At 41.2% G+C, this 12277-nt stretch overlaps 1 protein-coding gene across 8 annotated transcripts in view; it reads right to left on the bottom strand.

Annotated features, from left to right (window-relative positions):
• Window positions 1–245: 245 nt before the first annotated feature.
• The window catches only part of ARHGAP17 (Rho GTPase activating protein 17), a 95164-nt gene continuing 83132 nt past the window's right edge, over window positions 246–12277 (bottom strand). For 3 of the 8 annotated variants that reach the window (XM_037813547.1, XM_037813550.1, XM_037813551.1), the window contains 2 exons: window positions 9293–9916; window positions 246–1109 (listed from right to left, as the gene is read on the bottom strand). In XM_037813547.1, the coding sequence (XP_037669475.1) occupies window positions 979–1109; window positions 9293–9916 (755 nt within the window). In that variant the 3' untranslated portion in view covers window positions 246–978. Of the gene's footprint in view, window positions 1110–6292; window positions 6342–8109; window positions 8158–9292; window positions 9917–12277 lie in introns of all 8 variants that reach the window. The other 5 variants (XR_005213462.1, XR_005213464.1, XR_005213463.1 and 2 more) reach the window with 4 other exon arrangements.

Genomic DNA, 12277 nt, shown 5'->3' with positions numbered 1-12277 from the left:
AAGGGCGTAAAGACTGGACCCTTGTCTGTGGAGCATTCACTGACAGTCAGTTGGGAAGGTCTTTGGGGCACCTGGTGGCTGGTTTTGCTGTTGCAACCATGTGTGCTCTTCTTTCAAACTCCTACAATTATAATTTGATGCTCCATGATGTCCCATTCACAATTCTATTTGTTTAAATGACACGCCTGCACACATACACACATATACACACAAACTCCACCGTTCTGCCCCCAAGAATTATAAAGTTTTCATATAAACCACAGAATATATTTAATTCAAATTAAACATGAAACTAGAATAATGTTCGGTCCTTATCAAGTAGCAATTACATTGTTTAAAAAAGAAAAACAAACAGAACAGTACATTTCTTTCTACATTCTGGCAATCCAACAAGGCACGAGTCACATCCAGTTTGATGAGGTGACGGATCCAGCAGTCACCATCAATGCTCATGGTTTTGAGGGGACAGGAGAGACACAGACCACATTTAATACAAAAATGATTCTGCAGCACATCTGAAGGAGAGATGCCCCCTCCTAATACACAAGAATGAAAGTCCAAGTAGCAGGAAGTAGGCAACTTGCATAATTAATGCATTTTATTAAATAGTTAACGCATTGCTGCTTATTCATTTGAATTGCTGTTGATGCTGCCTGCATTAACAGCAGTGACGAAAGCTTCCTATACACACCTTGGCAGTAATACTCTTTCCATTCTAGGTATTTTGTTTTGTGTTTTTTTGGCATGATTTCTTCCCCATCTAAAGAAAGCCAACTTCTTCAAGACACAGGTCATTCAGCTTTAAATGTCAGCCTCCACCTTCTTTGGGCTGTGCAGAAGGCAAAGTCTTGCATAGTAAGGTCGTCTTTTTCCCTCTGCTGAAAGCTTTTCACTGTTTGGACTGCAAAGATTAATGTTTGCCTGCCCCTGTTCCACTAACCAGGGTGGACGGGGTCAAGGGCCAGGACATGGCTTTCTTCACAGGGCGGTACTTTCTGTATCATTGTCTATATCCAGCAGAATGTGGCCAGGCAGGTCTTTGCTTGCTGAGTCTAAGAGCATTTCAGGAAAGATGCTGCGAAGCGGTTCTGAAACCCTAGAATTGACGTCTGGACAAAAACATGAGGAGAAATGAGGTCAATGAGTGGTAATGCCCGAGAGCCCTCTGAGGGTACTCTGAAAAGAAGAGAGGCTGGAAAGTTTCAAGTTCAGCCCATGCACACACACGTCCCCTTAAAAGAGGCATCATCAGCCCTTGGAAGTCAAGAGCCAAGCCTGTGAGACCCTAGGGACAGCCGCATGGCACAGCCCCACCTCCTGATGCTGGTGGTTCTGTGAGCCCGTGGTAGCCCTCCTCGGAGTATGATGCTGGCAGCATGGAGGTGGGATGCAAACACAAAGGATGCTACTGCTTTAATTGAGGAAAGGAAATCTTATTCTTACCATTTCTTCGAAGGAACTACTTACAACCTCCTGACTACACCTGGGTTGCAGGAACAGATTAGCTTCACTGGGAAGAACACTCCTCCAAGGCTGATGGGTTTGCCTCCTGTTATTAATGCTACGTTCTCAACCTTGGCACTAGTTAAAGTTTGAGTTGGACGAATCTTTGTTGTGGGGAGTTTCTTGGGCATTGTAGGATGTTTAGCAACATCTCACTCAATGGCACCCCTGCTACCCTCAGCGTGACAACCAAAAATGTCCCCAGACACTGCCAAATGTCCCCTAGGGTGCATAATCATCCCTGGTTGACAATCACTGAGGCAAGACACCAAATCTATGAGTATTAATTTTCTTTTTCCAATTCTTGCACCTCCAATTCCTTTTTCACGTTTTATTGTGTTGGCTGGAACGCCTTTAGCAAGATGGCAAACGTGTGGTCCTTAAGCCATCATTCTTTTCTTCCATGCTCACAAAAGATACCTTCATCTATCACAGCCCTCTTCCCAGTGAAGCGAGGTATATCTCAGAATACATTCATTTGCTGAACAAACATCTACTGAGCATCTACCATATGCCAGACAATGTTCTACCTGCTAAGGATACAAAAGCAAAGAAGACAGACACAGCCTTCAGGAAGCCTATAGTCAAGCCAAGGAGACAGGCCCTAATCAAGACAGAAGGGTTTGTTTCTGTAGTCTTAGCGGGTAGATGTGGGTTCCAGCAATTTATGAAAGCTTTGTTAAATAGTTTAGGCTGGTATAAGAGAAAAGGGAGCTATTCAGATTTGTCGTAGTTTTTCTTTGCCAGGTTAGTCAGTAAAGGTAGGGAGCAGGGAGGGAACTAAACTGGGAGATGGGTGTGCTGGGAGTTTCCCTGTAATACTTAAGAGTTGCTATCCTGTATTTCTCGTGGTGCAAAGTTACATCATACCTGCTCTTGCTGGCAGCTACTTTTGAGAGTACTTCTGTTTCACCTGCTCCTCATCCACGTTAGACACAGCTGGCAAGTACCAGTCTCTTCAGGCAGGCTACCTGCTTTGACACTAGTTCCTGCCTCTATACCTCTTCCATGCTCCTGTCCCTACAGTTCTGAGCTGTGAGATGGAAATCTACTTACTCCTTATGGTGTTCCTTTTTGTGCACCGATCCTAGGTTGGCAGAGCCATTCTGCCTGATCCCCCATGCATCACGGCTCAGAGAAATTCTTTGAACTTTCTGGCATGTGGATTGCATCTTATCCCTTAGGGCTCCAGAAGCAATTAGCTCCAGAAGTGATTTAGTTTTTTTCCCCATGATTCTGTTTCTTTAGATATTTTAATGGAAATTTGAGAAATGGGGAAGTTAAATGCACAGGTTCATACCCAGAGTGAGAATAAAAATTTCTAGTAAATGGTGTAGCACATACACTCCACTCACAACAGGCAATGGCCATAAACAACCAGCCAGACCATACCAGTGTGGACAGGCTGTTCATCAGACTGCTCATACCATTCTCTGGAATTAGACACCATCAGCATGTACCTGGTTTTTAACACCAAAGACTCCCTACTCAATAAATTCAGTTTATTTGAGATATAGTCCATGTTGGAGAGGGCGGAGGGAATCGAAATTCTTAGTGATGAAAAGCCTGGTGATGGCCATTTTAGAAATGGTTAATTTTTGTGTTCTTTTCATTTGACTTCTAGAGGAGTGAAAGATTAGTGGAAGGAGGGGAAGTAGTCAGGCGAAAACATGGATTTATGCAAGAGAACACCAGACGCTTTTATCCCATTACTCAGGAAGCTACCAAAGTTGTTACTTTATTTTCAAGCTTTCTCCTCCTGGCCTCTGGGCTCCCTTCTGTAACTAACAGCTCAATTTACTCTAGGTGAGCTCATTTCATTCTTTCAGTCCAATCTGACCCACTATTACTGTTTCAATTCTCAACCAATCTCTCTATCACCTTTCTTCATATTTTCCCCTCAATTTTCATCACAGGGCTTCACACTGCTAGTCAGGGACAGCACTCTTGTTTTGCAAAATAAGCAACCAGTCAGCATCATCTTTACCTTTTGAATTGTAAGCCCTTCTTGGCTGGAACCTTTTTAAAAATTGTTTTCCAGGTTTATGGAGGTGCCAAGGTTCAAGGGTTCCGGTAATGAATGTTGTTTCAGACAATGCAAGTTTTATGATAACTGAAAAACCAACTGAATTGTGCTGAATTGCACCATCCAGTGGTGCAAAGAATACAGGATGTCTTGGAATTGTCCTCAGTGAAACAGAAGCTAAATGAGGGCAGGGACCGTGCCTGTCTGTTCACAATGTATCCCAGCGCTAGAACAGCAACTGGCAAATAGTAGATGCTCAGTGTAGGTGGCTGGTTGGATGGATGGATGAATGACGAGTCATTTAGTCTAACAGTCTTTCCAATCCTCCCTTCCTATAGCCTCAGAAAAGAAGTAGCTTGCCTCAAAACAACACTAGCGCGAAAAATCCACTGCAAATTCAGACTCTTTACCTAATTATCCTAACTAGCTTAACAAAAAAGATGGTACAACCAGCCAGTCTCTCTTCTCAGCTCAAAGAGTTTCCAAGAAACTATGGAACTGACAAGACCTGGGGGAGGATGCAGTACGGAAAGCCTTTTTCCATCCTAATTAGATATTACTTGTTAATATCTGTATTTATATGCAAACTAACACCTATCAGTCACAAACCTTTTTCAGAGGCCAAATTTGCTATCTTTCATCTTTTCCTCCGACACAAATAAAAACAATTTCTGGATTTGTACACTTTTCTGTATTTCTCTATGATGAATGCATATTAATTAGATACTCAGGAAAAAAACTATGTTGGGGACATAAGGGGAGTCCCTTTGCTCTGCCTCCTACCTGCCAGATCTAGAGACAGGAAATTCTTTTAGTTTGCTCTAGGTTGGCAGGCAGACTTCTTTCCCTTTCTTTCACTCTTACATGAATCATTTCTTGAAAGAAAACAATAAATCTGTCACCACACAAAAAGTAGTGAGATTTACAGAGATGTGTGCAGAGCCAGTTTTCAGAAAGAAACTAGTTTTGAACCACAATAGATAACATTACTGAGCATTTACTACATATGAGATAACTATGCTAAGTGCTCCTTGCACATTATTGCATTATCTCATTGAACTCCTATGACATAACAGTATGGCAGCATTAGCCCCATTGTACAGAACAGAAAGGGATTCTGAGAAGTTCAACACCTCACCCAAGGTGACACAGCCAGTACTGGACAGAGAGGATCAAAGCTAGATGGGTTGGACTCTGGAATCTGGTTCTTAATCAGCATAAGGCTTTCCCTCTCCCTCAAAGGAGTTTCTAATCTTTGGGTGAGGGTACTGAAAAGAGAGGTCTTCTGAGGAGATAATTAATGGGTTGTGTCTTAAACACTTCGGTTCATTTTAGTAAAGAGGAAAAAAAAGGACTATTTTAAAACGACACCTACAGGAATCCTTCTTTTGCTTTTTAACTCCTCTAAAACTCTCTGGCTATGAATTTACCTAAAGCACCATTTTTCATTATATGCATTCCAAGAATGCTGGTCTTTGAGCATACTGCTTGGAGCTAAGGCCATATGGCAAATATCATGTTAGAAAAAGGAAGAGAGAGACTGAGTGACTAGCCTCAGCCCAAAGGCGGAATGCAGTATGGTTTAATCACTGATTTGAGGCTCTACAAAGTATAATCCAGTTCCTTCCTGTATTGAATATCTTTATCCAAGAAGTGGGCCTCCAATGACCAGAAGTGACATTCTGTAAATTTAGCATATGGGTTTAGGAGATTTGTCACTTCAACAATTTTGAATACATGCTTTAGGTTGTACACCTTCCCCTTCAAAGAGTCCAAGATTATTCTGATAGTCACTCTGACAGATAATAGGTCCAAATATGCCTTTGAAATTAAACATGTCAGGCACAGCTAGAGGGAAAATGAACTCCTCCCACCACTCATCCCTCTTCTCTATCGCAACAGTTTTCAAGGGCTATGAGAGACTATGAGTCAACTTTTTATTATACTGAGTCAAAGGGGAGATTCTGTTCAAATTTTATTGGATATTTATCTTGACATGATTCTGAAGTCTACTTATTAAAAATATAGTGCAAGTAGAAGCAGAAGCCACGTAAATGTCTAACCATGGGTAATAATACATATGCTTGAGGAAATATATGTGCAGTCATTGTTAAAGATGGTCATAAAAAACTACATTGTAACATGGGAAAGTGCAAATGATGTAAAGTAAAATAAGGCAGGACCAAAATCTGTATATGTCAAACAGTTATGACCATGAACCACCTTGCCCTCTAGAAAAAAATAAAACTGAAAGAAAAAATAGCAAAATATCAATAGTGGGCTTTTTCAGTTGCAGAACTATGGACGACTTCATATTTTTTCTATTTCCAATATTTTCTTTAATATACATGCTTAGTTTTTTTAAGGGAATTACATCATGAAGGAGAGTTTAATTTTTAAAGAAAAACACTATGAGAACTAGCTGTGTCTAGTTTTAAATGACTGTTATGGAAGTCACTTGGTTTACCCATTGCACAATGGTATTTGGGTATTTTCAAGCTCACTAAATTAAGAAATATTTTCTACTCCAGAGGATTTTCTTTGTAACCCTGTGGCCACCTGTTAACATATCTGTGAACACACTTAGCACTGGCAGTAATTGACAGCAAGCATGAATAAAGCCAGCCCTCCCTTAGTTCATGCACTATTAGTAGGGATGCAAGCAGCCAGGGTTAGGATGACTGGTTAGTAATAGGCATTAGTGCACAAATATGATCACAAAGCAGCAAAAATGCTTTGGCCAATCAGGTGCCTTTTCCTTACCATTAAATATTCCAATTTCAGTTCTTACTGAATATGGCAGGTCATACATCTAAATTGTTTAATAAAATGTTTAAATTAGAATACTCTTTTCTAAAATCTATTACTTTAAAAACAGCAAGCTGTAAACTTTTTACCTGGGGAACCAAAACTACTGTTTCCTGGAGTAACAATTAAGAACAGAGTCGAAAAGACACCAAAACCTTCCATTCTCTGGTCCTGGGGTTGAGCTGCTGGAGACCGGCTGCTAAAACCTGCTTGGCAGCAAAAATCTCCCCCAGGAGTATATCTTAATCCCAAACAAACCTTAATTCAATTCTTGAAGATTAATTGTTCTAAAGCAATTATCTGCTTTCAGGAATTTGTCCTTCTAAAGTTTTCCAAATAAAAAATTTGAAATTATAATATTCAAGGATTGTTCTGTCCAAGGAATTTTAGTTTTTTGTTCTCAAAATACCCAATGATTACATCCAATGGTTAACAGCATGGTCAACACTAGTGCATTCATAAACTCTAAGTCCTTTGTGGACTTCCAAATATAGTCATAGGATTTTAAGAAATTAAAGGTTAATTCTGTAATACAAAGACAACTGTGGTCACCTGGAATTTCTTGAGTCAGGAGATTCATAGCATAGATTGGTTTTTAAATATTTAGCTACTATCTTAAGAAAAAGTTTTTTTAAATAAAATTTCACTTTTCTGACAATTAAATGTAAAGAACAGTACATTACAGTATTGTAGCAGATCAGTACAAAAACCTTCTGGAATAAAAACAACCCAGATGAACAAAGTATTAAAAAAGACACAATTCTGGTTTATGGTCTTTTCATCTAAATAAAAGACATGATTTGGGAATAAAATTTTGGTGTGTCACAGGATTAAATTTTTGTTAAAAGGCTCAGCCTCAACTAGGGTTTAGTCACTTCACTCTGTAAATGACTTCCCCATGCGACCCAAGAGGTGGGCAACCCTGGACTTTTGGGCTAATCACCAAAGAGTTGGGAAGATGGAATCATACTGCCCTCCATGCCCCTGTCCGTGTTTTTAAAGATTACACTCTTACTTGCCCCTTCTGGTTTCTACAGAGAGTTTTACAGACCAAAGTTGTGAATACTCTGGCTAAGTAACCCACAAAAGGCTTAGAGCTCAGATCAGCTGATAAAAGGAAACCTGTATACAGTAATGAGAGCCAGTATGTCCAAATGTGGACTGAAAAGCATGACCTAATGAAGCATCATGGTGCCTTTTTAAAAGCTCATATAGTTCAAGAAAGCAAAATGTAAGCATGCTAGAATGCAAAGGAATTTACTGTAGGATCTTTTGGGGAAGATTTATTTTTGGTCCTGAGAATTTCAAACATCAAATTAAGCAGTTCCATGCAGTTAACTTGCACTTAAGATACAGAAATTAAAAATAAAAGCTCAAGATACATGGGACACAGTTTTCCGTGCTGAATGTGCCTGAGTCCTCTTTTGTTAGATGCTGATACCAATGATATCGTGCTGATTCTCAATCACGCTGAGAAGAAAAGGCTTACCAAAAAGAAAGAAGACATTCTTGGCATCTAATCTGAGCATATGGAAATCAGACTCTTAATCTAATAACATTTACCCCTTGAATATGGAGCATTGCAGCTCAAAGTGCTTTTGATAAAAACCAAGTAATGACTACATGCTACAGAATGGATGGCCTCTTGACTACTATGGCATGGGGTCAAACGGCCACTCCTGAGCACAAAGTGAAAAACGCATATGCAGAACACAGCTAAGCAGAGCATTTGGAGCTGCAGTACAAGCGCTTGGCGGGGGGTGGTTACAGACCTTAGTCCTGGAAACCTTCCCCACCTGTGAGGGTATTAGGAAGGGGATCTATTAGGAAACAAACAAACAAAACCAATGTGGCTTTTTTTTTTTTTTAAGTTTTACTGAGGTGTAAGGGATAAAAGTTATTAACCATTTATAACACATGCAAATTATGTTTAAAAGCATTATATGTCTGAAAAAGAAATTATCAAAAGATAGACTAGCCAGTTAACATTCATCATTTGGAGTACCAGTTTTGGGTGTTTTAGCTTTGGCTGATTTTCAGTTACGAAGTCATCAGTATGGTTAGAGAGCCCAGAGGTATACTTCAGCTTTTTAAACAAAAATACCCTCATTTAGAACAATGATTCAAGGCTCTTAATTACCATTTTTTTAAGGAACTAAAAAAAAATATTCACCCTTAAATCAAACAGTAAATTAGAGGATTTGGAATGGAAAGGTTTTTTAAAATCATAATCAAATTTAATGGCTGCGTTCTAAATTGCCTATAAAATACTCCATTAAGCAGCCCACCAATATCTGCATAATCACCATCACCCCAGAATAAATTTCCACTGGAATTTATGGGAAAATCCTGATTTTTTGTTTTTAAGCCATTAAACCATTTAAGCCATTTAAACCATTGTTTTAAGCCACTTTGATATGACTATGCCTGAGATTTCCCCTCCCCCAGAATATCCAATTTGGCATAAATCATGTTTTTTAAAGTTACACTGGAAACTCTTCATTCACTATGAACATTTTACTCTTGGAAGGAAAACAAGCATTTTGATGAAGAATTCACTAAGAAGTGAATTTCATGCATGTTGAACCTTTCACCTGGATTAAAAGTCATTATACTCAGAAAAATGTGAATGAAGATCAGTCTTAAATACATAATAAAACCATAAATCAGGGGTTGACAAACTTTTCCTATAAAGAACCAGACAGTAAATACTTTAGGCTTTGCAGGCCACACAGTTTGTCAGGACTATTCAATTGCACAGCAGCTGCCATAGACAATATGTAAACAAAGGGGCATGGCTGTGTTCCAATAAAACTTTATTTACAATAACGAACTGAAGGCCAGATTTGGCCTGTAGGTGTAGCCTGCTGTATATCAAAGCCTAAATGAAGGGCAGTAGTACAAAAGAAATGCAGAGAGGAAAGGCGGAAATAACTGAACCATTTTCCTACTTACCCGTTACTATTTTGGAAGCTGTTGGTGCCGTGTTGGTGAGGTTGTTGCCATCTGCAGCTGAGTGGGTGCTGGGAGGATGAGGAGGTGGGGGCATGCTGGGGCGGTTTCTTGGCTTTGGTACTGGTCTCGGTCTTGGTAAGGTTCCAGCATGTGGCTGCACAGTCTCAGGGTTACTCACCGCCTGGGTCTGAGAAGCTGGCAGGCCGAGATTCTGTTTTCCTAGGGGCGGAGTACTGGGGGGTGTTGGAGTCTGGGGAGGGGTGTGAGATGGCTGCTCAAGTCCATGCTCACTGGGCAATGCCATGGGGTTGGGAGAGCCCTGGCTCCCTGGTTTGGTGTGCATCAGAGGCGTGGCCTGGGTCGGGGGCTGTGGCGGCGGGTGACTGGGGGCTTGTATTGGAGACAGGCTGCTGGAGTACCTCCGGGGTGCAGAGAGCTGGGAGGTGGCGGAAGGCTGGCTGGGAGCCTGGCCTATGTGCTGAGTGGGAGGAGAAGGACTTCTGGTAGATGGCTTTGGTGACAGACTGGGTGGATGCTGAGATGTTCCTGGAGAGCTCTGGCCCACAGGATGGCCAGGAGGTGGGTTTCCTGGTTTTGGGGGTGCTGGAGCAGGTTTTTTAACACCTGCACAAAGGGAGCAAGAAACAAAACACCATTCAGTAAGAAGAGCACAAGAGCTAACACTACCCTAGCCAGGTGACCAAGGTTAAGCTTCCCAGGAATAAGTCATGTTGATGTCATGTGCCCCAGATATAATGTGATGAAAATGGCTCTGTGGTCTTCCTCCCCAAAAACCCATTGCCCCATGAGAAAAGCATCACCAAACCCAAATGCAGAGACATTCTAAAAAATGCCAAGTGCATGAAAAACAAGGAAAGACTGAGAAACTGTGACAGACCAGAGAAGACTAAAGAGAAGGGGCAACAAAATGCAATGTGGTGTCCTGGATTGGATCCTGGAACAGGAACAGGACATTCATGAAAACCCTGGAGAAACCCAAATGAAGTCACAGCAATATACTAATATTGGTTTCTTAGTTGTGACAAATGAACCCTGGTGATGTAAGATGTGAGCAAGAAGAGGAAACTGGATAAGGGTGGACAGAAATTCTCGGTACTATCTTTGCAACTTTTCTTTACATCTAAAATTATTCCAAAAAAGAAGTTAATTAAAAAAAAATTACATAATACACATAGGCCTTTAAAGACCTGCTGTTAAAGAAGTTCAATAAAAAAGAAAACTCCGTTAACAGAGGCAGCACTACCCTTGCAGAGATGCTGCTCTGAGCTCACTCCTGCAATCCTTCTCTCCTGCCCTGAGAGCACAGGAGAAAAAAGAGTAAAGCAAGTGCAGCTGGAGGAGCAATACTGCCCCCACTCCTCAAACCAAGCACAATTGGTCAACTGATACTATGTCCTTTGCCCTAAGCCATCTTAGTATTATTTCCTAAAGAGAGCTGAATCAGATCACTCCCTCTCTACACCAGCTAAGATCAGCATCACTAAGTGTTGGGAATTTGGTACTGAGGAGGGCAGGAGGAGACAGGATAGATCCTGGAAAGGGCCTGGGGACAGGGTGGAAAAACAATGGATCTGGAGACCTAGTTTTGGGCTGAGAGAGGTGGGTGGAAAAGAGAGACTTTAGCATTGTTCAATTTCTGCCAAGATCACACTCATCCTCCAAGAAAGAGAGAAGGAAATGAAGGAGAGAAACTAATGTGTATCACTGACCTTATATGTCACATGTACCAGGTTAGGCCCTTTCCATAAATTTTCTCTAAGTCTCATAAGCTCACTGCAAGATAGGCATTGCCATAACCATTTTGCAGTGCAGATAACTGAGGCCTCCGGGATGTCACGAGTTTTGCAAAAAGTCACACAGCTAGTAAGTGGCAGAAGAGAGTTTGACACCTGTGTCATCTGGACTCCAAGGGACCCTTATTTCCACTTCCTCCTTCCTACAATGCCTGGTTCCCTGTTCACAGAGCTCAGAATTCAGGATTAAAAAGGGTAAAGTCTTCTCTTCTATGCTGTCCTACAACTTTTGACCCTGGAACTTGGAAAACCTTTTTGACATCTCAATGACCAATCAGCTTACCAGGGACAAACCCTGGAATATTAGCTGTAGTCTGGTTGCCACAAGAAACTTTTAATTTCAGTTTTTAGCTTTCTGTACTAAGCAGTATTAATTGTAAGTTTATACTGAGTAAAAGATCATTCCTGACATTTAAGGGTACAAAGGGAATTAGGAGAGGAAGCACTATAGCAGCATGACGGTGCATGGGGTCCAAGTCCTATGATGAGGCAAGGCTGGGCGAAAGGAAGGCCTTGTCCTAGACCACCTAAACAAGTGGTGGGAGGCTGTGAATGGGGAACAGAAAGGATCAAACTCATCTTGCAAAAAAGCCAGATATCTGATTTCAGGAATCACGGAAGTCTCCTAATGTGGCTATGATGGAAATGATCTGAAACCAGGATTATACCTGGAATCCAAGCAGAGAAGACCTAAATTTCCTCATGGATCAGATGGCATACAGATGAGGATGAGGATGGCCCAGAGGAGAAGACGGCCTTCAGCAGGATAAGTGAGGGTCTGTAACCAAGTAGTGTACCTGAATTTGTCTCCCTGTCTGTAATGTGTAAAAACTCCACCTAACATTTTTAAAGACAGTGCTGTCATAGATCAGATATATTCATAGGCATTTTATGTCTACTTTACATTTGTAGTTCGGAAAGGTCAAATTAATAGCCTTTTAACCAGTCATGCAACTTTAGGGAAAAGCTATTACTCAAACTCTGGAGTCCAGGGCCTTTTCCCATTTATTAAAATTGCCTTTCATGATGACCAGCATGAACCAATCCATGAGAGAACATCCGACTCGCCTGGATTCACCCTTTCCTGTGGTCACTGCCATCCCCTTAGGTGGGGTCTCACCACGCTGCCAATGTCATTGCCATAGCCAGAGTGGCCTCCTAGAGCCAAGTC

Source organism: Choloepus didactylus, chromosome 21 (assembly GCF_015220235.1).
Source record: "Choloepus didactylus isolate mChoDid1 chromosome 21, mChoDid1.pri, whole genome shotgun sequence".
NCBI classification, from domain to species: Eukaryota; Metazoa; Chordata; class Mammalia; order Pilosa; family Megalonychidae; genus Choloepus; species Choloepus didactylus.
Note: the sequence above shows the minus strand (reverse complement) of the source record. Positions and strands in the feature narration are given on the sequence as shown.